General features: G+C 45.6%; 1 protein-coding gene across 2 annotated transcripts in view; it reads right to left on the reverse strand.

The window, feature by feature from the left end:
* Positions 1-3,523: 3,523 nt before the first annotated feature.
* Positions 3,524-25,029, reverse strand: part of LOC149464557 (integrin alpha-IIb-like) — a 57,833-nt gene continuing 36,327 nt past the window's right edge. For both annotated transcript variants that reach the window (XM_089674556.1, XM_089674555.1), the window contains 9 exons: positions 18,344-18,423; positions 17,345-17,425; positions 16,316-16,421; positions 13,921-14,070; positions 13,275-13,442; positions 11,370-11,483; positions 9,786-9,887; positions 3,782-3,904; positions 3,524-3,672 (listed from right to left, as the gene is read on the reverse strand). In XM_089674556.1, coding sequence (XP_089530682.1) covers positions 3,607-3,672; positions 3,782-3,904; positions 9,786-9,887; positions 11,370-11,483; positions 13,275-13,442; positions 13,921-14,070; positions 16,316-16,421; positions 17,345-17,425; positions 18,344-18,423 — 990 coding nt within the window. In that variant the 3' untranslated portion in view covers positions 3,524-3,606. The remainder of the gene's footprint in view (positions 3,673-3,781; positions 3,905-9,785; positions 9,888-11,369; positions 11,484-13,274; positions 13,443-13,920; positions 14,071-16,315; positions 16,422-17,344; positions 17,426-18,343; positions 18,424-25,029) is intronic.

Consider the following 25,029-nt stretch of genomic DNA (forward strand, 5'->3'; position numbering starts at 1 on the left):
AATAATATAATTAAAAAGCCAACACATTTTTGGGAATCCTGAAGGGCCCCCTTCATCAGGGATAAAATGTAACATACATACTCTGAATTAGCATTAATATGACTTACATTCCTATTTGAAAGCATAACTAAAGGCAATTTTTTTTTTAGTTTTGGATAGAGGGATTAGAAGATCTGTCAGGTTTTTCCTGCTGTCTGTGTCCCCGTTAGGGAGATTCAACCTCTTTATTTGTTCTGTCATCAGCGAAAGTGAAAAAAAGAATTTTGGGTTGACCCCAGAAAAGTAATACAGGGGAAATCTTCCAACAAGAATACTAGTTTTGGTGACAAAAACAGGGATTCCCTGAGCTGCCGAGGGAACATTTTGAAGGGCTTCAGTGCATCTGCTGTAGAATTTGAGAATGAATTGCTCCAGAGTGCTGTCAGCCACAGAGGCCACTGTGGGATTGTTTTAAAACTCATGCAATGGTTATTAATAATTTGTATATACTTGCATGCCCATAGCCTGGCCACATGTTCACTTTAAGGATTTCCTCTATTACAGCCTTTCTCAACTTTTTTTTAACATGGAGGAACCCTTGAAATAACTTTTTTGGCTTCAGGGAATCCCTGATAATTATTATATTTACAGTTCACAGTACATTAGTGTGATGATCAGTGTGAAGAATGCTCCTTACAGTTGTGGTCATTAGGAAGAATTCCCTTCTTACTGATAGCTAAACAGTTCATTGGTGTCAGTGGGAACCCCTAGCAATCTCTGGAGCAGTCAGGCTTCCATGGAACCCTAGGGTTCCTCCAGAGGTTGCTAGGAGTTGCTTGGGCAATAAGATATTTCTGCTTCTCAGATGAGTAGCCGCTGACACCAATGAACTTTTTTGGTATCTTTAAGAGGGGGGGGGTTCTTCCCAATGACCCCTAAAAACCTCTAAAGCAGGGTTTATCAACTAGGGTTCTATGGAACTCTAGCATTCCTACAGAGGTTGCTAGGGGTTCCTTGGGCAATAAGCGATTTCTGCTTCTCAGATGAGCAACCACAGACACCAATTAACTTTTTAGCTATCAGCAAGGGGGGTATTCCTCCTAGTGACCCCTAGAAACCTCTGAAGCAGGGTTTCTAAACCAGAGTTCTGTGGAACCCTGGGGTTCCTTCAGAGGTTTTTAGGTGTTTCTTGGGAAATAAGTGATTTCTGTTTCTCAGAAGAGTAACCACAGACACAAAACACATTTTAACTATCAGTAAGGGGGGAATTCTTCCCAATGACACCTAGAAACCTCTGAAGCAGGGTTTATCAACTAGGGTTCTATGGAACTCTAGCATTCCTACAGAGGTTGCTAGGGGTTCCTTGGGCAATAAGCGATTTCTGCTTCTCAGATGAGTAACCACAAACACCAATTAACTTTTTAGATATCAGTAAGGGGGTATTCTTCTTAATGACACCTAGAAACCTCTGAAGCAGGGTTTCTCAACTAGGGTTCCTCCAGAGGTTGCTTGGGGTCCCTTGGCCAATAAGCGACTTCTGCTTTTTAGATGAGTAATCACTGACACCAATTTAGCTTTCGGTAAGGGCGGAATTTTTTCCAATGACTCCTAACATGCTGTGGAGCAGGATTTCTCAACTAGGGTTCCTTCAGAGATTGCTTGGGGTTCGTTGAGCATTAAACGACTTCTGATTTTCAGATGAGTAACCACTGACACCAATTTAGCTTTCTGTAAGGGCGGAATTCTTTCCAATGACCCCTAACATGCTGTGGAGCAGGGTTTCTCAACTAAGGTTCCTTCAGAGGTTGCTTGGAGTTCGTTGGGCATTAAATGACTTCTGCTTCTCAGATGAGTAACCACTGACACCAATGTAGCTTTCGGTAAGGGCGGAATTCTTTCCAATGATCCCTAACATGCTGTGGAGCAGGGTTTCTCAACTAGGGTTCCTTCAGAGGTTGCTTGGGGTTCGTTGGGCATTAAACGACTTCTGATTTTCAGATGAGTAACCACTGACACCAATGTAGCTTTCGGTAAGGGCGGAATTCTTTCCAATGACCATTAACATGCTGTGGAGCAGGGTTTCTCAACTAGGGTTCCTTCAGAGGTTGCTTGGGGTTCGTTGGGCATTAGATGACTTCTGCTTCTCAGATGAGTAACCACTGACACTGATGAACTTGGTGGGGATTCTTCCCAATGCCAGAAAGTTATTTCAAGGGTTCCTCTATGTTAAAAAGATTGAGAAAGACTGATCTGAAAGAATCCTAGGGTTCCCCAGAACCCTGGTTGAGAAAAACCTTGGTCTATGTTAAAAAGGTTGAGAAAGACTGATCCGGAAGAATTCTAGGGCTCCCCAGAACCCTGGTTGAGAAAAACCTTGGTCTATGTTAAAAAGGTTGAGAAAGACTGATCCGGAAGAATCCTAGGGTTCCCCAGAACCCAGGTTGAGAAAAAGCTTGGTCTATGATAAAAAGGTTGAGAAAGACTGATCCGGAAGAATTCTAGGGTTCCCCAGAACCCTGGTTGAGAAAAATCTTGGTCTATGTTAAAAAGGTTGAGAAAGACTGATCCGGAAGAATTCTAGGGTTCCCCAAAACCCTGGTTGAGAAAAAGCTTGGTCTATGTTAAAAAGGTTGAGAAAGACTGATCCGGAAGAATCCTAGGGTTCCCCAGAACCCTGGTTGAGAAAAACCTTGGTCTACTACCTGGGGGCAAGAAACCCTACAGGAACATCTGCCTCAGTTCTTAATCCACGGTGGAAAATGACAGTGTTAGGTTCCTACCGGTGGTAGCCTCTAGTGTTCCACAGACCGGAGTCCCCCAAGGCGCGGAATCTAAGTCCCAACCTGCTTGTTCACCAGGGCCCCTGATGGTGGGGATGGACTTGGAGCAGGCCGAGACCAGGTCGCGGCCCCTGGGTTCACCCAGCTGCGGTAGAAGCACCACTGGAGGTGTATAGCAGGTGAGAGTCTGATGTGAGGAGGTAACAAGAGCAGCGTCGGGCAGGCCGGGTCGGTAATGGTGGAGGCAGCGTAGTAAAAAATCAGTAGGCAGAAGGATAAACAGGTCACAAGCCGGGGTCGGTACCAGGAGATCAGAATGTGCAGGGTTAAGCAGGAGAATGGTCAGACAAGCCAGGGATCAGGACAGGAGACAGACAGCAAATTAGGGTCAGGCAGGGTCGGCAACAAGACAATCTTCAATACAGGAACTCAGGACACAGGTAAGACCATACGGCAATGAGAGTCAGACCTGACCTGTTTTAAATAGGGCGCCCTGCGCCCTGATTGGTGCCGGGCTCGCGTCCACAAGTGCGCATGCGCGAGCGTCCCTGCAATCGCGGGTGCCCTGGTCCCAATGCTCACACGCTAGTGCGGCCGGGCCCACCGCGCATGCGCAGACTCATGTGCGATCGCGGCCAACACTGGTGTCCCTGACAGACAGATGGAACATTACAGGTTGCTTTGGGCAACCAAAATCTGAGGCCTTGTTTGAAGAATGCAATGTTCTCAACTACCTTTTAAATGAATAAACATGAGAACCACTCTTCAATGCCCTACTTATTTATTGTTTTAATGGCAAGCAGTTAAAAAAAAATAAAGACGTTAATTAGAAGCGAGTAGTCATCCATTATTTGTCTGAAGCCAGCTCTTCCCCCTCGTCTGTCGGTGGTCGCCTTCTCCTGAAGAATCCCAGCTACAAAATCAGAAAATTATATGTTAGGTTTAAGAGAATAAATCATTCTTTTCTTAAATGGTTGCTATGGGAACCTAATTGATGTGACGGCGGCCATTTTGCATCTCACCTTCCACATGACAAGTACAAACAAAGCCAAGATTAGCAGCCCCCCGAAGACTCCCAGGATTATCCACCACACAGGAATGTCGTTCTGGCGGTCCGGAGTCACCCACTGAACCACCGTTTCAGCCTGAGGGGGGGGGAGAGCGAGATGAAAGACAAGGGAGAAGCATGTGAGAGTCTAGAAAAATCTCCCATTATACTAAACGCGGGTTGTCATGTGCGGTCAAAACAAGAGCGCCTGTCAGGAGGTTCTTTGAAGTTATTTGTGAAATTTCACGACCGATGACAAACGGCCCTATTTGTGGCTCAAACACGAAACTTGCTCTGACTTTACGAACCGCACTGAATTATTTATGGCGATAAGCTGAAAAACAGTTGTTCGGTTCTTTTTGTGTATTGCCTCAAATTTTCACTAAGTGCAGAATAATTGAATATCATTTTCTTCAATATAAAGTTCTGATTTCTCTTCTAATGCTCTGTAACCTCAAATACCATCTTTGCCCTCTGAATCATTGTCATTTGGGAATTTGTCTTCAGTTCAGAACCAGGGGCGGACTGACAACTCATGGGGCCCCGGGCAATAGGGGATCATGGGGCCCCTGTGTCCTTGCCTAAACTTAAAAAAGCCTATGAAAAAGGTACCAGGGGCATCTCATGGGGCGCCCTACTGACCCTGGGCCCTCGGGCAGTGCCCGAGTTTCCAAATGGTCAGTCCGCCCCTGGCCAGAACCAATTTCACATAAATGTTTTTTTTTCTTTTCTTTTGGGGGGGGGTGCAATTTATAAAATGGTATTTTTTTTTCTGCTAAACTGAGTACTGCTTTTATTTGAGGGAGGAGCTACAGTGTCGTGACGTCACGCCGCTGGCACCACGTGGGTCCCAGTGGCCATCTTGGATTCTGTCATCTGGTCGGTGAATGCTGTTTTTTCCCTTTTACCTGCTTTTTGATGCTAGAATAAACGCACATCATTTAAAACAATATCACGCGATTGGCCGCCTCTTTCTGGGGCTCCCTGTGAGCTTCTAACCACCCACAGAGCTACATGAGAGGAGGGGCAGAGCCATTGCTGACAGCGGAGTGAGCAGTGAGGGACATCAGACCAGACCATACTCACCTTAAAGAGGACTCCAGTTTACCACTGAGAGTGTTATCTCTAAATCCGCATATTGATTGCGCATCTGGTGAGTGCGCAGTCTTTATACTTTTGGTCAAATCACCACCAGTGATTGGAAATCTCCATGATCTTCCATGCACTTATTTTGGACAATTTGCTGATTATCATTTCCAGCACTATATCGTATGCACTGTTGGTCACTATATAGTGACAGAGTTAGATGACACCACTGAGTCACTTTATTCATTTAATTTGCTAACACCTTGTCACTGGTCACTTTAACAGATTTTCTTATTGATATTTTTATATATATATATATATATATATATATACATGTGGTTATGTTTACTGTAGCGCTGCACCCAATTTTATGTTACTGCATTTATTCAAGACTAAACTTTCCTGTATGTGATAGGACTCTAAAAGAAAAAGGGTAATACAATTAAAAAAACAAAGTATTCCTCAACCAGGGTTCTGTGGACCACTAGGGTTTCTCCCAAGTTTTTCTCCACATAACTGTCTCTGGAATAAGCAACCACTGATACCAATAGTCTTTTCATTTATCTGTAAGGGGGTCATTCTTCCAACCAACCACTAGGGCCTAGTTCATACTTGTGATCTGGAGGAGGACGGTAAAAACACAGCTCAACCACTCCCCCAGCTGCAAAGGCAGTGGGCAGGGGTGTACATATGCCATGACTGCTTTGCATCATGGCAAGGCAAAAATTATCCCCTGCAGTCAACTGAATTGGATCATCTACATCGTCTACAATGCATGCAGTTGCAGCGCGCTTGTGTTAGGGTTAAAACATACGTGGAGGAGGCAATAAAATGCCATCTGACCGCCTGTCAGCGCCCTCTGAAGAATGATCCAATGTGGATCGCTCTTCAGAGGGCTCCACATACACTATATTGCCAAAAGTATTGGTCGGCCTGCCTTTACACGCACATAAACTTTAATGGCCCCCCAGTCTTAGTCCGTAGGGTTCAATATTGAGTTGGCCCCGCCCTTTGCAGCTATAACAGCTTCAACTCTTCTGGGAAGGCCGTCCACAAGGTTTAGGAGGGTGTCTATGGGAAGGTTTGACCATTCTTCCAGAAGTGCATTTGTGAGGTCAGGCTCTGATGTCGGGGGAGGAGGCCTGGCTCACAGTCTCCACTCTAATTCATCCGAAAGGTGTTCTATGGGGTTTAGGTCAGGACTCTGTGCAGGCCAGTCAAGTTCCTCCACCCCAAACTGGCTCCTCCATGTCTTTATGGACCTTGCTTTGTGCACTGGTGCGCAGTCATGTTGGAACAGGAAGGGGCCATCCCCAAACTCACAAAGTCGGCAGCATGAAATTGTCCAAAATGTCTTGGTATGCTGACGCCTTAAGACTTCCCTTCATTGGAACTAGGGGGCCAAGACCAACCCCTGAAAAACAACCCCACACCATAATCCCCCCTCCACCAAACTTTACTCTTGGCACAATGCAGTCAGGCAAGTACCATTCTCCTGGCAAGCACCAAACCCAGACATGTCCATCGGATTGCCAGAGAGAGAAGCGCGATTGGTCACTCCAGAGAACACGTCTCCACTGCTCTAGAGTCCAGTGGCAGCGTTCTTTACACCACTGCATCCAACGCTTTGCATTGCACTTGGTGATGTAAGGCTTGGATGCAGCTGCTCGGCCATGGAAACCCATTCCATGAAGCTCTCTACATACTGTTGTGCCAATCTGAAGGCCACACGAAGTTTGGAAGTGTTTAGCTATTGACTCTGCAGACAGTTGGTGACTTCTGCGCACTGTGCGCTTCAGCATGCACTGACCCCGCTCTGTCATGTTACGTGGCCTACCACTTGGTGGCTGAGTTGCTGTTGTTCCCAGTTGCTTCCACTTTGTTATAATACCACTAACAGTTGAGCGTGGAATATTTAGTAGCCAGGAAATGTCACGGATGGACTTATTGCATAGGTGACAACTATCACAGTATAAATCTTGAATTCCATGAGCTCCTGAGAGCGACCCATTCTTTCACAAATGTTTGTAGAAGCAGTCTGCATGCCTAGGTGATGATTTTATACACCCGTGGCTATGGAGGTGATTGGAAAACCAGAATCCAATGATTTGGAGCAGCACAGTGGCTAAATGGTTAGCACATCCACCTGGCAGTGCCAAGGTCGTTGGTTTGAGTCCATGGCACCAGCTGCCTGGAGTTTGCATATTCTCCCTGTGCCTATGTGGATTTACTCCAGTTTCCTCCCACACTCCAAGGACATGTCAGTAGGTTAATTGGATCCTCTCTAAATTGGCCCTAGTATGTGTGTAAATGTAAGTTAGGGACTTTAGATTGTATGCCCCTTGAGGGTTAGGGACTGATGGGAATGTACAATATATATGAAGCACTGCATAAATTGACAGCGCTATAGAATAATTTGAAGGGTTGTCCCAATACTTTTTGGCAATATAGTGTGTATTGTGAGCTGTAGATCTAATAATTATTATCTGGGGTCCCCTAGGACCCGAAGGTTACTTCAAGGATTCCTCCATGTTAAAAAGGCTGAGAAAAGCTGCAAAAGAATGTATATTATAGGTGATCCCCAGTGTCGGAATTTTCACACATTTTCCAAATGAGGCAGACGACAGATAAAGAAAATAGTAGACACCCAAATAAGGAACTTGAGCAGCTGGGGAGAGTGGAATGCTATCTAAAGGGAAAGTCGGGTCAGGAAGAGGAACAGATGTACAAGGAAGAAAAGGACAACTGTTTTATACAAGTGGACAGAATATACACAGGGCCAGACAGCTGCAGAAAGCAGAAGCCAGGAATACAAGCTCATTCTGTAAGATGCAAACAGCATACCAAGAGCAGTAACTGGTAGCAACTAATAATAATTCATTGTACTAGTCTGACTAGGTCATGCAGTACAAAATATTCCCTAGAAATCAAATTCCAGTTTACTGCAGGCACGGCAGCTAAAAGGGCTTACTGTGTCTTACTACCCGGCACATCATTGCCTCCCACAATATGGTTATCAAGTTGGAAATGGAGATAAGAAGCGCTGGATCCTGATGTAAATTCATTTTACAGTCAAGATATAGGCTGTATTGAAGTATACAAAGGCTTTGGCTGGCAGCTCATGAACATGTAGTGCAGACCCTTGACTGGTCCTGCTGTTTCGGCCCGAGTTCTATTCCCTATTGAGTGCATAGCAGCCTCTCCACTCAATAACCAGACAGAAGTTTCTTTTTTTGGGGGGTTTATTGGTTGAACTGGGATGGGGAAGAGGGTGAGACTTGGCATACTCCAGAATTATTGCAACTTGAACTGAGGACACTTTCTAGTAGAACTAACTTCCTAAAATAAGACCATTAGTAGAAGAGGAAGTGGACATAAAGTTTCAGGGGCATCCCACACTAGAAATGGCCCTCAGCTAGCAAACTCTGGAACAGTCTCTTGCAAAAAAAGGGACTTTTACTTCAAACTGTTCCTGTAGCTTCAGCAAATGTCCCCCCAACTCTCCCGGAGCATTGAACCACTTGTAAAGCCTCACTGGATAGCCCAGGAAGGCAATAGCACAGTGGCTAAATGGTTAGCACATCCACCTGGCAGTACTAGGGTCATTGGTTTGAATCCCAACCATGGCATCACCTGCCTAGAGTTTGCATGTTCTCCTTGTACCTGTGTGGGTTTCCTCTGGATACTCTGGTTTCCTCCCACACTCCAAAGACATGCTGGTCAGTTAATTGGCTCCTGTCTAAATTGGCCCTAGTATGTTTATGTATGGATGTGAGTTAGGGACTGTAGATTGTACACAGCTTGAGGGTTAGGGACTGATATAAATGTATACTATATATGTAAAGTGCTGTATAAATTGACAGTGCTATATAAGTACCTGAAATAAATAAATAGCCAAAAAGCCCCTCCAGGCTGGAGGGTTTCTCCACCAGTCAAATGACCCTGCTTTTCTAGCTTGGAACCATCCTGATTCCAAACCCTGATCCCCCCTTCGTTCCCCAAAATGCATTTTAAAATGCAGGTTTAATAATGTAATAAACTTTCAGTGGTCTCTCAAGATTTAGTCTGGTCCACCTCTTTTTTTCCTGTACATTTTGGATTAATACTTACAGTATGTGCCAATGATAAAAGATGATGGGTAGATGATGACTGGTAAATTGCCTACTGCTTTCTTTTGTACCTTAGGGAGCCCAGTGACAACATATACTGATGTTCATAGCGCTACACACACCCACCAAAATTCCCAACTCCACCCTTCGGGAGCTTCTTATTCAGAAACCCCAGCAGGGAGACAGTCTGCACAGCTATAACACGGCAGCAGGTCATTCCATCCATCTGTGTCCATCCATAGCATGTTTCAGTATTTCTATGCTACCTTCCACTTAGTGCAACCTTCCTCAACCCTTTTACCATGATGGAACCCTTGAAATAATGTTCTGGTCTTAGGGACCCCTTGCTAGTAATTACTGTATCTACAGCTCACAGAACACTATCATGATGATCATTGGGAGCAACCCACGTGGAAGAAAAATATATTTTAAAATATTCTTCCCAAATACATTGACATATATTTGAAATACTACAATTTTGGCCATATTCAATATATTTAAAAATAAAATAAAATTATATATATATATATATATATATATACTGCATGTTGAAGTACATTTTTTATATATTACAAAATATATTAAAAATATTTTTAAAAATATATTTTTTTTAAATATATTCTTCAGATTTTTTTTTTTACATATAAAAAAGTTCCAGGCAGGCTGGAATTTTAAATGTCCACATTTTAGCATTTACATTGTGTGATGCTATTTCTATGTTACTTCTAATGTAATAGTCCATTGATATGCTTGCTTTACATAAACAGGTACTAGGAAACTTACACATGTTTCTGCAGCCAACAATATGACAGGTTGAATTCTATACGGAGAGTCAGTCATACGGAAGTAACCCCGGGAGCGCAGAATGAACGGCTTCTGGGGTCTCTGGTGGAAAAACAAAAGAGTCAGGAAAGGACATAACGAAATACTTTAAAAACGTAGCTTTTGACACATTTAAAGGGACACTAACTTTACAAGTACAGACTCCTACATCTACATTTACATTCTATGAGCTTTGAGAGCTGTTATCACAAGTCCAGTCAGTTGTAAATATTGCTTTTTTTACATTCAACCTGTTTGTAGTCTAAACTGTGGACCAGAACAACAAGGAAGGCATTTCCTCTTTAAACCAGTTTTATTCAATCTTCTTTACGCAATGCAGTACAGAAATAATAATTTATGCGGGGAGCCATAAATGATTATTTCTATACTGCACTGCATCTATGTAGTCACAAAGGAAACGGACCATAACTTGCTAGAAGAGAGGTTTAACTAAGTACAACCTATACCCCCTGTCCCATGTGATTCCAAAAAGCCATCTGTAGACAGCAGAACGCACATGTAGATGAATTTCTAATTCATCCTTGTTTTCATTCCTGAAACCTCACCTAAAGAACACTGTTATTAAAATATATATTAAAAAAATCCCACAAGCAACTGCATGCAAAAGTTATTATACTTACATCTCCGACGGTCCAAGTCACTTATCTTTGTTCACATAAAGCACTAGAACTACCATCAGAATTTTCAACATTCAATACTTTCATGCTTGTGCCCCCATCTACATGCTGTGAGTTCATCCTTCAGCCCCTACTTCACATCGGGCAAGGAACAAAGGCATCTGAAACTCCAGGACACTTTGGAGACAACAGTGTCGACCTTAAAGTCAGAATATGTTAAGATGGAGGAAGGTATGGTGATTTCTCTTTGTTTCTACATATAGTTCTGCAGTGTAATGGTGGTACTTTTCATCTCACCCAGCCTCCACTGCCCAGTCATTGACAGACCTCCTGTTGGTAAAGGGACCAGAGATTTACCAGTTAAGAATGTCATGTGATCTCTTTATTAAAAAACAAAGGGCAAGGGGTAAGACTTTTTATGGGAGACTGGAAGTTGGAAAACCAGAAAATAGTAATTGTTGTATCTTTTTTTCTACCTTCCAATGGACTATTGCCTGACCTTAAGGCCTGGAGGTGTCCTACGAAGCAAATGAAAAGCCATGATAGATACCAGCAGTTAACCAAATTTTGGACAGTATAGGTTACGCTAAAGGTCAACCAGCCAGTCAACAGTAAATAGCTACAGCATAGATCTATACTCAGACAAAAAAGTTAACAACCACCCCCCCAAAAAAAAAAACAACAAAAAAAAACAACCCCCCCACAAAAAAAAAACCACATACACACACAAAAAAATGCAGACTCGATGGACCACTTGCCCTTTTTCTGCCGTCACGTTTCTATGTTTCTATCCTTCAGTCCACACCATGCCCACATCTGACCAAACTGTGCCTATTTCCTCCTGACATTTTCTGTCTAATGTAGAGGGTGCAAAAATATGTTATGGGAGTATTAAGTATGTTCTTACTTTCATGAAGCTGGACACCCATAGTATGGAGTCAAGTTTCACCACTGCGCTTTGTCCCTTAGCAATGCCGTGAATAAAGCATTCCATTTCCCAGCAGTTAGCATTGTCACAGTTCTGCAATGAATTATGTACAGTATATTAATACAATTTGATGAGTAGTGACACAGCCTACTTATTGTATAATTGTAGTACAATCAGGGGCAGACTGACCATTTGGAAACTGGGGCACTGCCCGAGGGTCCGGGGTCAGTAGGGGGCCCCATGAGATGCCCCTGATACCTTTTTCATAGGCTTTTTTGAGTTTGGGCAAGGACACAGGGGCCCCATGATCCCCTATTGCCCGGGGGCCCCATGAGTTGTCAGTTCGCCCCTGAGTACAATGCCTTATGGGGGCACATTTTTGGAGGGTACTTCACATTTAAAAAACACTGTATAAAATAACTAAGAAACAGCAGTGTCACATTAAAAAAAAAAAAAAAAATCTAGGAATAGCAACCTTCCTGTTCGCAGTTGACAGAGCCACACAATACTCCAAATACATGGTCTATTCCCAGTAGAGGCTTATGGAAAATCATTTACTCGCTTGCTTGCAAGTAGAAGCTTCACTGATAAGGCCTATGGAGAAGATCCATGCATGCACAGAACCACATGATCCCACAAGAAGAGGACCTGCCCACTAAGAAGAGGACCTTTTATGGCACAAGGTAGGCTGAAGCTTCTGAACAAGGTTGCCCATTGATATTAGGTTAGTACAAGGGTCAATAGTCAGAATGGTCTCAGTAAGAGGAGATACTTCGGATTACATTGTTTAATCTTATCCTCTATGTAGGCTTAGGTGGTCAGGCCTTGACAGGCTAACTGCATGAAAACAGCACTGGCAAAAACTGTATTGTCTGAGCCTTGAGGAATATTTTCAAAAGGAATTCCCATACTGTGGTCAGAAAGTGTGATTCAAGAGGATAGGAGAGTAAGAACAAAATATAGATATTGGAAAGAATTCACTTGCAGCAAAGAAGAAAGGGAAAACTCTTGACAGAAGTGTAGCACCCCTCTAGTTAGCTAGGGGGAGCTAGATAGTTTTTTTAGACAGAGGCTGAATAGTAGTCTGGGACGAGTCTGCCAGGTTACTCTGGGTCAGGGATGAGAGCTCTGCAGGTCATTTCCCTGATACCACCCTCCCCCCATTCTAGAAGCTTGAGAAGTTTCTAGAAGGCAGTGGGTGGGGGCGATTATGGGCTGATCTGCATACTTAAGGGATCCTGAGCAATTCCCAAGCAGGACAGCCCTTAAATATGACTGAGCCTGCTAAGCAGGGGCCTACTTCCAGGTTGGAGTTGGAAAGAAGGATCAATTGACCTCACCAGTCCCCAGAGAGAGGACCACCTGTAGAGCCAGGGAAGGAGCCAGCCCAGCAGAAGGCCTGAAGGCAGCCACCAACCCAACAAACTTGCAGGCAAAGAACAGTGAGTAATCCTACACTCCTTGGGCCAGATAAGGGGAGAGGGCATTCTGGTGGGAAACCTGACTAGCCCCTATCTGGGACTGTGCATTTAAAGTGACAGATTCTGGCACCCCTTGGTCAAAGATTCCCTCAGTGCAGCTGGATGAGAAGGGGATTCATCTGGGGTCTAGGGTGGTACACCAGGAGAGGCTGGAGAGCTCTCCAAGAAGAGATCTGCTGTATGGAGACTTGTACATAGTTGTTATGGAGTCTGTCCTCAGTTGCAAGATGTCATCCTATTGTGCACCTTGATAAAAGTAATGCCAAGCTTGTAATTGCTGATATTTGTGGTAGTGCTGTCATGGTGCTAAAATATAACTTATATTGGAAGGGTAATGTCTCTCCTTACTGTTGAATAAACATATTTTATTTTCAAAGGTCAGATTAAAGAATCATGGTGTTACCAGTGTAATAGATTGGTTGTATTGAGATCCATCTCCTGAGCTGGTACTGTTGCAACTTCCAGTGTTACCAACATCCTGGTCCTTATTTGGTTCTTCCCGTTTATTTAGTCTACGACCATCTGACTTGCTGAAGCTTACAGGTGGTTTAGTTGCCTCCATTATGTCTAGCTAAGGAAACACAGAATAGAAGAACAAATGCTATTTTGAAGGCTTTGTTTATAGCCACAGTAAATCAGGTGGTTGTTATGAGGTCTAGAAGCTCATGAGGCCATATACAGCCTGATGGTGTGCTGGTTTTCTCCAGGCAGCATTAGCATAAGATAGACGATATACAATCAAATGAATGTGTATATGCACTGTAGCTTAAGTGCTATTATCAGATTGTAAGGTGCTATTATCAGTGGGGTACTATTCCTCTCACTGACACCAATGATGGGGCATTGTTACATACACCAGAACATTTTCTACTCCTACTGGCCACAGTCAGTCTGAAGGATAATAAACTTGCCCTTTGTTTAGAAAGTTTGGGGAGTCCTGATCTATAGCAACCAATGCGATGCTTGCTGCCAATCACTTTTTCTCCATTTCACAAATTGCAGAAATAAGCCAAGACATAAACTAGAAAAAGACTGGGCATCCTTCTGACCTGTAAATAATTGAGATCGGAGACTACAGTACATTGCACAAAGCTGTCAGTCCTCACTCGTAATGGGTATAGGAAGATATCTCCCTCATAATTTTCCGGGCTTTGAACAACTAAATTGGCATTGAGTGTGCCTGATCCAACATTGTATATCTAAAAAAAAAAGAAACAGAAAGAGATTCAACACAAACAGCAATCATAAGATAAATGTACTAAACATAACTGGAGGAATTGATACCAAATTAAACTACAAACATCATTTTTTCATTTAGTCCACCTTAAGCCTAGTACACATGATCAGATAATCAGAAGAAAAATACAGATTTTGAATAGTTCATATGATAATATGATTGTTAGTGTACACAGCTTTCGTCCCAAATTATTCGAAGGGACAAACAAGAAAATGTTTTTCATACTATATCAGATCGTAGGATTTTCGTTTAATCAGTGCAGTATTCGCCCGAAAGAAAAAAGGGAAGAACAAGGCCACTCATGCTCAGAAACAAAAGAATACATTACAATACAACACAATACATCACTTCCGAAGCTGTATTCTGTCGTATGAGAATTTTTGTATCTTTAGTATTCCCTTCATTTCGATAGCATGCGAAAAAAAAGCGGACGATCATTCGTCTGATATTCTCATTGTGTATTCTCGTGTGTACCAGGCTTTAGTGTAACACGATTGGATGGATACTGACTGGTAAGCATTATTTACATCTAATTTGGAACATAAAACAGACTTCAAGCCATTTCGGAAAAAAAAAACAACCCTTTCTGTGAATATAAAACCTTTAAATTTGAAAGGGTACTTAATGCGGAACAATTGTAGAAAAATTCAGAAATTGTAGTGTTCTGCTTTATAGTTTGTACTATTCAAGTTATACCATTGACCACTTGAGCTCTAGAAGGTTTTTCCCCCTTTATGGCCAGGCCATTTTAGCTACTTTACCGTTTTTTTTTTCACACAAATAGAGCTTTCTTTTGGTGGTATTTGATCACCACAGTTTTTTTAGTTTTTATTACGGTATATAAAGGAAAAAAGACTGAACATTTTGAAAAACAAAACAATGTTTTTTTCTTTTTTGCTATAAAACATATCCAATAACAAAAATAAAAAAAATATAAAATTTCTTTATACATTTAGACAAATAGAGCTTTCTTTTGGTGGTATTTGATCACCACTGTTTTTTTTAGTTTTTATTATATAAAGAAAGACTGAAAATTTTGAAAAACAAAACAATATTTTTTCTTTTCTGCTATAAAACATATCCAATAACAAAAATAAAAAAAAATATCAAATTTCTTTATAAATTTAGACAAATAGAGCTTTCTTTTGGTGGTATTTGATCACCACTGTTTTTTTTATTTTTTATTATATAAAGGAAATAAGACTGAAAATTTTGAAAAACAAAACAATGTTTTTTCTTTTTTGCTATAAAACATATCCAATAACAAAAATAAAAAAAATATCAAATTTCTTTATACATTTAGACAAATAGAGCTTTCTTTTGGTGGTATTTGATCAACACTGTTTTTTTAGTTTTTATTATATAAAGGAAAAAAGACTAAAAATTTTGAAAAACAAAACAATATTTTTTCTTTTCTGCTACAAAACATATCCAATAACAAACATAATAAAAAAATATCAAATTTCTTTATAAATTTAGAAAATAGAGCTTTCTTTGGTGGTATTTGATTACCACAGTTTTTTTTTAGTTTTCATTATATAAATGACAAAAGACTGAACATTTTTTCTTTTCTGCTATAAAACATATCCAATAACAAAAATAAAAATATATGTATCAAATTGGGGGGGGGGGGGGGGTGTGTTCTTCACTGTAAGCACACTGATCGGAATGGCTGTACTGTGCACAGCCATCCCAAGCAGTGTGCTCGAGCTGACAGGGAGGAAGATTGTTTTTTTTAACAAACAATCTTCCTCCCCGTTTGGAGATGCTCGGTAATCACCAGGCGTCGGCGGGTAATTACCGTCCGGGACCCGGTGATTGACATCCACGGCCGCGAATGGAGGTGCAGGTAGGGTGTGCACGTGCGCCCCCCCTACCCGGAAATTATTATTATTTTATTATTATACAGGATTTATATAGCGCCGACAGTTTGCTCAGCCCTTTACATTATGGTGGGAGACAGTACATGAGACAGTACAGTAACAATACGCGAGGGGTTTGAGGGCCCTGCTCCTTGGAGCTTACAATCTAGGAAATGCGAAATCACGTATATATACGTGATTCTGCACACAGGTGCCGCTCTATAGCAGTATATAGGCAGTCCTTAAGTGGTTAAATCTATTTTGTCATAACTTTCTTGTGTCTGTATTCTATATAATCAATATGATAGTCTGGAAATTGTGATAAAGGCAGATTACCAGGATTACCTCATACACATGAGTCACTATCTTCCCTTTGTCCTCCGGTTTACTGGATTCCACTCGTGGTTTCCACTTAGGTAATGGAAGAAAGACCTCAGCTGGTTGGGCACTCCTGGAGAACGTCAAGAAGAACAGTAACATTTTAAAGTATAGCTGTCATGAGAGAAATATAGGGCTGCCATTGCTGATCACCTTCTGAAAATGCAGTCTCACTGGCTGTTTTGGTGACCCACTGATTTCAATACTTTCTGAGCCACTGACACACAACAAAAAAACATGCAGTGGGAGAAAGCAAAACTCCTTATCTAATGGTCAAAAACCTTGAAGTATTGAAGCTAGTGGAACACAATGACAGCCATGCACTTAGAAATTTCACAAGGGGAAGCCATAAATGTCAGCTTCCACGTTTCTGTTCTCTACAACATCAGACTCATGTAGGCCATAGTATAAAACAGTAGTGCAAAAAAATAAACTATGGCAGCCAATAAAAATTCAGTTTTTGTATGTCTGTTTATGCCTCTGATATATGAGATCTGATTGGCTGCCAGGATTTAATGCCCACCATTGCTGTTTGCCCTGTGTTATCAATTAAACCTGTACATCTTGATATACCTTCAATTTAATTTTTTTCCATAAATATGCCTCATTTTTATTCATGCCCATGCAGGGTCAGACTGACCATTTGGAATCTCAGGCACTGCCCAAGGGCCCGGGGTCAGTAGGGGGCCCCATGAGATGCCCCTGGTACCTTTTTCATAGGCTTTTTTGAGTTTGGGCAAGGACACAGGGGTCCCATGATCCCCTATTGCCCGGGGGCCCCATGAGTTATCAGTCCGTCCCTGTGCCCATGTCTATGTTATTGACCATCTCTATAGCAAACACATGACTTTAAAAAAAGGAGTGAACCTCTAACTGCATGATGACAAATGAAAATCTTCATGGGCCCGGGGTTAAGGATAGACAAATCCTTCTCTGATGAACCTGTTAAGTGGGGTAGAGTGTATAACAAGACATAGGTCTAATAAATATACTCACCCATGGAGCTCTGCTGACACTTGTACGGACACATTCAAATGCACCCAGACCATTGGACTGCTGGACATACGACTGGTATGGCTTCAACAAACAAAAAAAAATAACATGTGCTTTTACCATGATCAGTTTACCCCAAAATAACATTATTAAAAGCAGGGCTTTATTTCAGTGGGAATGTGGGGGAACGGAGTTCTGGCACATCCAGCACTGGATGTATATAATGGCAAGGGGTGCTGGGGTGTGCTGGAGGTTCCATTAATACTTGCTGCTAGGGGATCTATTGTTGCTGGAGGGGATCTAATTTTGAGTGGGTTGTCTATTGTTGCTGGTGGGGTATCTGTTGTTGCTAGGGGAGGTCTTATCTTTCTGGGGGGTAATTTGTTGCTGGGAGGGATCTACTGCTGAAGGAGGGGGTCTATTATTGCTGGGGACTGGAGGATTTAGAGATTTGATGTTGCTGCCTGGGGTCTGTTGTTGCTGGAGGATCTATTTTTGCTGGGGGGTATCTATTGTTGCCGGGGATCTGTATTCTGTATTATGGCTACTAGATGGAGCTGACAATCATAGAAAATACACATATTGAGCACATTACTGGGATTATTTGTGATGCAATTTTTTATAAATAGACCCATTAGGCAAAATTTATTTTTCGTTTAGGTAGAGTGAAGAGGCGTTGCTGTCTGCGCCCCTGTTAGGAAGATTCACCCTATTTGCCCTGGTGATCAGTATTATCGTGAGAGTGAAATAAAATCCCAAATTTTTAGTGGTTACCAGAACAAGAACAATGGGGAAATCATCCAATGGGGACACCAGTTCTGGTGAGTTTGGTAGTTATTAGTGATTTTTTTCGCCCTTTGGGGGGATTTCCTTTCACTTCCTGTGGTGACTATGGGACAGGAAGTGAAGGGAAAACAAGTTTTGCCATCAATTCTATTTTAAATGAACTATTCTGCCACTACAAAATTTAACTATCAGAGCCTCTGAATGGATTAGTCTCACCTGTTGACCTGCATGAGGAAGGAGAAGATGCCCTCACTGTCCTCCAGGTTGCTGATGCTCAGCTGTATCCCTGCATGGATCTAGATGAAAGGGTTGGAACAATATGCAGCAATGGGAGTCAGCAAACAAAATATATTTCTTTGTGTTTCAATACTGCTTTATCCCTAAGTTGGCATAATGACCTTCATGTATGAAAGTTCCAAGTGAAGTTCTAAAGCGAGCAAAATCCTTTCTTGTATTAAAAGAGGTATAGACTCCAGAGAGAGAGATATAATTTCCCCCGGTACAAATCATTAGTAATACCTCATCTGGAATATGCAGTTCAGTTTTGGGCACCAATTCACAGAAATAACACTGGGGAACACGAGAAAGTACAGAGAAGGGCAACTAAACTGATAAGAGGCATGGAGGAGATCAGCTATGAGGAAAGATTAGAGGAACTGAATTTATTCTCTCTTGAGAAGAGGAGATTAAGGGGGGATATAATCAACATGTATAATACATAAGGGAGGATATGATCTCCATGTATAATACATAAGGGAGGATATGATCTCCATGTATAATACATAAGGGGGGATATGATCTCCATGTATAATACATAAGGGGGGTGTTAGGAATGGACTGGCCAGCAATGGTGGGACTCACCTGCCTTTTGATCTGCAGTACCAGGGCTGGCCAGCGGGTGCTCCCAGCAATCAGAGACTCAACCTTTCAGCCAGCTAACACCTGGAACTGATGATGCTGGGGTATTTAAGGGATGGCCAGACCCACAGACTCTGCCTTGGTGTTGTGTTTGTCCTGGGCCCTGTATCTGTCCTGCATCCTGTTTCTGTTCCTTTGCTGACTTCTCCTGCTCTGATCCTGGCTTGTGACCCTGACCATCCCTCTGTCTGACCCTCTGTACTACGCTGCTTGCTACCTGTTCTGATCCCTGGCTTGTGACCCGGACCATCCCTCTGCCTGACCCTCTGTACTATGCTGCTTGCTACCTGCTGAACCTGGCCTGTGACCCCGACCATTCTCCGCTTGCTCCCCCTGTACCTACCTGCCCAATTGATATTGACCCGGCCTGCCTGACAACGCTTGCTTGTATATACTGTTATCTGTGGGTGGTTTGGTTTGTTTGCACCGTATTATGTTTTAGTATTGCACTGCGTTTATGTTTGTACTGTTAGTGTTAATAAATTATATTGTTTATAACATATCTGAGGTCTGCGTTTCCCTGCTTCAGTCACACACCTCTGGTCATACCTGGGAGCCCTGACATTACACCAAGGCCAATCCTGACCAGAAGTGGCTGCACAGGGAAGCCATCTTGGCTTGTTGCTGGGAAGGATGGATCTGGATGAGGTTGAGTATTTATATCTGCTAGTGTTTGATGACAGGGAGTATGCTTATCAAACTCTGAAGGAGTATACCCGGGATGAATTGCTAGAATGTATACGGCTCGCTCATGTTCTAGTAGATCAGGGCACAGTGTTCTCTGAGGTGCAGCCATTGATTGAGGTTTGTGCAGAGTTGGTTTCATCTGGTTCCCCCGAATGCAGGGATGAATTTTTGCCACCATTTAGTGCAGACCAGGTAGAGTCCCTGGTGTGGTTATTAGAGGATGATGTGGGTTACTTTCTGGAGCGTTATTCCACATGTTCACCACAGACACTAAGAGATTGTATAAACGCAGTGCAGTCATTGACCAGACAGACTTTGTGTAAGCTCAGCTTTGTTCAACCCCTACTGCAGACATGGACAGATTTGTTGCACCCAGCCTCAGTCAGCTTACAAAGACCCAGTCCTGCTTCTAACTCTACTCCTGTATTCCCACCAGCTCCTCCAGTTACAGCCCAGTATACTTGGCTATCTACCGCATGTCAGTACCCTGTTCCCACTCGCTGCACCTATCCTGCCTTTAACCCTGTAAAAAAGCCCTCTGTAGCAACTGCTCCCTCTCCTGTTCCATCCTCCAGTTCTTCTCTGTCTCCAGCTGCTCCATTCGTTTGCAGACCTGCGTTTACTTGCAGTGCTCCAGTAGTTAAAACCAGAAAAAAGCGAAAATTCTTTCCAACCAATACCATCCTGCCAGTATCCAAACCGGTGAGCCTGCCTTCCGTGGTTCAGACTGATGCCTCTACGCAGACTGATGCCTCTCCTCGGCCTGAAGCCTCTCCTCGGCCTGAAGCCTCTCCTCGGCCTGAAGCCTCTCCTCGGCCTGAAGCCTCTCCTCGGCCTGATGCCTGTACTCGGCCTGATGCCTGTACTCGGCCTGAAGCCTCTACTCGGCCTGATGCCTCTCTTCAGCCTGAAGCCTCTACTCGGCCTGATGCCTCTACTCGGCCTGAAGCCTCTACTCGGCCTAATGCCTCTACCCAGCATGATGAACTGATCCAGCCTGACGATCCTATTAGGCCAGTTGACTCGATGCCCGCTGTTGATCCAGATGATCCGGTACCTGATCCGGTGCCCGCTGTCGTGCCAATTGACTCAGAGCCCGCTGTCGTACCTGGTGACTCGGTGCCCACTGCCTTGCCAGATGACGCGGTGCCCGCTGGCAAGCCAAATGACCTGATGCCTGGTGACCTAGTGTCCGCTGTCATACCTGATGACCCGATGCCCGCTGTCGAGCCAGACAATCCGGTACCTGATGACCCGGTGCCCACTGTCGTGCCTGTTGACTCGGAGCCCACTGCCTTGCCAGATGACGCGGTGCCCGCGGTCGAGCCAAATGACCTGATGCCTGGTGACCCGATGCCCGCTGTCCAGCCAGACGATTCAATGTCTGCCCCGGTGCCCGCGGTCATGCCAGTTGACTCGGAGCCCACTGCCTTGCCAGATGACGCGGTGCTCGCTGTCGAGCCAAATGACTTGATGCCTGGTGACCCGATGCCCGCTGTCCGGTCAGACGATCCAATGTCTGACCCAGTGCCCGCGGTCATACCAGTTGACTCGGAGCCCACTGCCTTGCCAGATGACGTGGTGCCCGCTGTCGAGCCAAATGACCTGATGCCTGGTGACCCGATGCCCGCTGTCCAGCCAGACCATCCAATGTCTGACCCAGTGCCTGCGGTCATACCAGTTGACTCGGAGCCCACTGTCGTGCCTGGTGTCTCGGTGCCCGCCGCTCCGCCTGGGGGCCCGAGACCTGTTGCTCCGCTTGGGGGTCCAGCGCCTGTCGCTCCGCCTGGGGGTCCGGCACCTGCCACTCCGCTTGAGGGCCCGAGACCTGTCGCTCCTCCTGGGGGTCCGGCGCCCGCCGCTCCGCCTGAGGGCCCGAGACCTGTCGCTCCACCTGGGGGTCCGGCGCCCGCCGCTCCGCCTGAGGGCCCGAGACCTGTCGCTCCACCTGGGGGTCCGGCGCCCGCCGCTCCGCCTGAGGGCCCGAGACCTGTCGCTCCATCTGGGGGTCCGGCGCCCGCCGCTCCGCCTGAGGGCCCGAGACCTGTCGCTCCTCCTGGGGGTCCGGCGCCCGCCGCTCCGCCTGAGGGCCCGAGACCTGTCGCTCCTCCTGGGGGTCCGGCGCCCGCCGCTCCGCCTGAGGGCCCGAGACCTGTCGCTCCGCCTGGGGGTCCGGCGCCCGCCGCTCCGCCTGAGGGCCCGAGACCTGTCGCTCCATCTGGGGGTCCGGCGCCCGCCGCTCCGCCTGAGGGCCCGAGACCTGTCGCTCCATCTGGGGGTCCGGCGCCCGCCGCTCCGCCTGAGGGCCCGAGACCTGTCGCTCCTCCTGGGGGTCCGGCGCCCGCCGCTCCGCCTGAGGGCCCGAGACCTGTCGCTCCGCCTGGGGGTCCGGCGCCCGCCGCTCCGCCTGAGGGCCCGAGACCTGTCGCTCCACCTGGGGGTCCGGCGCCCGCCGCTCCGCCTGAGGGCCCGAGACCTGTCGCTCCTCCTGGGGGTCCGGCGCCCGCCACTCCGCCTGAGGGCCCGAGACCTGCCGCTCCGCCTGAGGGCCCGAGACCTGTCGCTCCACCTGGGGGTCCGGCGCCCGCCGCTCCGCCTGAGGGCCCGAGACCTGTCGCTCCATCTGGAGGTCCGGCGCCCGCCGCTCCGCCCGGGGGCCCGGTGCCTGCCGCTCCGCCCGGGGGCCCGGTGCCTGCCGCTCCGCCCGGGGGCCCGGTGCCTGCCGCTCCGCCCGGGGGCCCGGTGCCTGCCGCTCCGCCCGGGGGCCCGGTGCCTGCCGCTCCGCCCGGGGGCCCGGTGCCTGCCGCTCCGCCTGGTGGCCCGCTGCCTGCTGCTTCGCCTGGTAATCCGATGTGCCTCTGCCCGGAGTCCTGCCCGATGTGCCTCTGCCCGGAGTCCTGCCCGATGTGCCTCTGCCCGGAGTCCTGCCCGATGTGCCTCTGCCCGGAGTCCTGCCCGATGTGCCTCTGCCCGGAGTCCTGCCCGATGTGCCTCTGCCCGGAGTCCTGCCCGATGTGCCTCTGCCCGGAGTCCTGCCCGATGTGCCTCTGCCCGGTGTGCCTCTGCCCGGAGTCCTGCCCGATGTGCCTCTGCCCGGAGTCCTGCCCGATGTGCCTCTGCCCGATGTGCCTCTGCCCGGAGTCCTGCCCGATGTGCCTCTGCCCGATGTGCCTCTGCCCGATGTGCCTCTGCCCGGTGTGCCTCTGCTCGATGTGCCTCTGCCCGGAGTCCAGCCCGGTGTGCCGCTGCCCGGAGTCCTGCCCGGTGTGCCGGTCTTTGATATCCCGCCAGTTGCCAGACCCGGGCGGTGGAACATTTTGCCCAGCTAGGACTGTTTGGAGCGTCCTGAGGCCGCTCCTTGAGGGGGGGGTACTGTTAGGAATGGACTGGCCAGCAATGGTGGGACTCACCTGCCTTTTGATCTGCAGTACCAGGGCTGGCCAGCGGGTGCTCCCAGCAATCAGAGACTCAACCTTTCAGCCAGCTAACACCTGGAACTGATGATACTGGTGTATTTAAGGGATGGCCAGACTTGCAGACTCTGCCTTGGTGTTGTGTTTGTCCTGGGCCCTGTATCTGTCCTGCATCCTGTTTCTGTTCCTTTGCTGACTTCTCCTGCTCTGATCCTGGCTTGTGACCCTGACCATCCCTCTGTCTGACCCTCTGTACTACGCTGCTTGCTACCTGTTCTGATCCCTGGCTTGTGACCCGGACCATCCCTCTGCCTGACCCTCTGTACTATGCTGCTTGCTACCTGCTGAACCTGGCCTGTGACCCCGACCATTCTCCGCTTGCTCCCCCTGTACCTACCTGCCCAATTGATATTGACCCGGCCTGCCTGACAACGCTTGCTTGTATATACTGTTATCTGTGGGTGGTTTGGTTTGTTTGCACTGTATTATGTTTAGTATTGCACTGCGTTTATGTTTGTACTGTTAGTGTTAATAAATTATATTGTTTATAACATATCTGAGGTCTGCGTTTCCCTGCTTCAGTCACACACCTCTGGTCATACCTGGGAGCCCTGACAGGGGGATATGATCAACATGTATAAATACATCAGTGGTTCATATAGTGAACTCGGTGTAGAGCTATTCACCCTGAGGTCATCACAGAGGACAAGGGGCACTCTTTCCTAGAGGAAAAGAAATGTAATCTCCAAACACGAAAAGGTTTCTTCACAGTGAGAGCTGTGAAAATGTGGAATAGACTCCCTCAAGAGTTGGTTCTGGCCAGCTCAGTGGATTGCTTTAAAAAAAAGGCCTGGATTATTTCCTAGATACACAGAATATACCTGCATACTAACATTTTATAGGTAAAGTTGAACCAGGGTATATCCGATTGCCTCTCGGGGGATCAGGAAGGAATTTTTTTCCCTGCAGGAGCAAATTGTATCGTGCTTTTCTGTTTTTTTTTGCCTTCCTCTGGATCAACTGTGGGTATAAGATTATAACTTTTTTTTTTTAATGGTTGAACTGGATGGACTTTTGTCTTTTTTCAGCCAGGCTAACTATGTAACTATGTCACCTCTGCAAGGAAATATTTCCAACTGCAACGCCAGAATAAATAAGTAAGGTTTTATTAGTAGAGCAGGGAGTGGCTTTTTATTGCTGTCTGTGTCTCTGTTGGAGACTTTCCCCCACTTCCTGTTTGGTAAAACTGTTGCGACAAGGATAGTAATTGAGAAGAAATCTCTCTAACGGGGTCCCAGAGAGCACTAAAAACCCATTTTTACACAGTCCAATGAGAGTTTCAAACAAATGTCCAGAGTTTTAATTATAAAATTGGTTCATAGCTGAAAAAAGACAACACATTTTGGGAGCCAGACTTCCTCTTCATCAGGAATCATGTACTTCTTAGCTGCACTTGTTAAAACTGGCATAACCTGCCTTCTAAAACTGTCTCAAGCAGAAAACCACAGTACAGATTTGCCTGGTATCTGCTTATCTGAGTCTAATTAGGCACAGTCAAATTTCCTGAGCCCTGATGAAGGAAGAGTCTGTTTGGCCACTGAAATGCATTGGATTTCTTCTGCTATAAATAAGTCTGGTTTGGTACTCTCATTGTACTGTATATAGGTAGATGCTCAATAGTTTTCTTCCCATTTTTAAGGGGTGCCCTCATTTTGTGGAGTACTCCTAAACTGGAGCTGGTTGATATTTTGATTGACCCATTGACAATCTCTATCCAGTGCCTCATATTTACATGTGTTTATCAGAAAAACCCAACAGGGGTTCTAATCCTTCCCTGTTCTGTCCAAAACAAAAAAAAATCATTAAGGCTGCATTTCACTTTAA

This window comes from Staurois parvus, unplaced genomic scaffold, assembly GCF_062004578.1.
Source record: "Staurois parvus isolate SC_StPar_1 unplaced genomic scaffold, SC_StPar_1.0 ptg000151l, whole genome shotgun sequence".
Lineage (NCBI taxonomy): Eukaryota > Metazoa > Chordata > Amphibia > Anura > Ranidae > Staurois > Staurois parvus.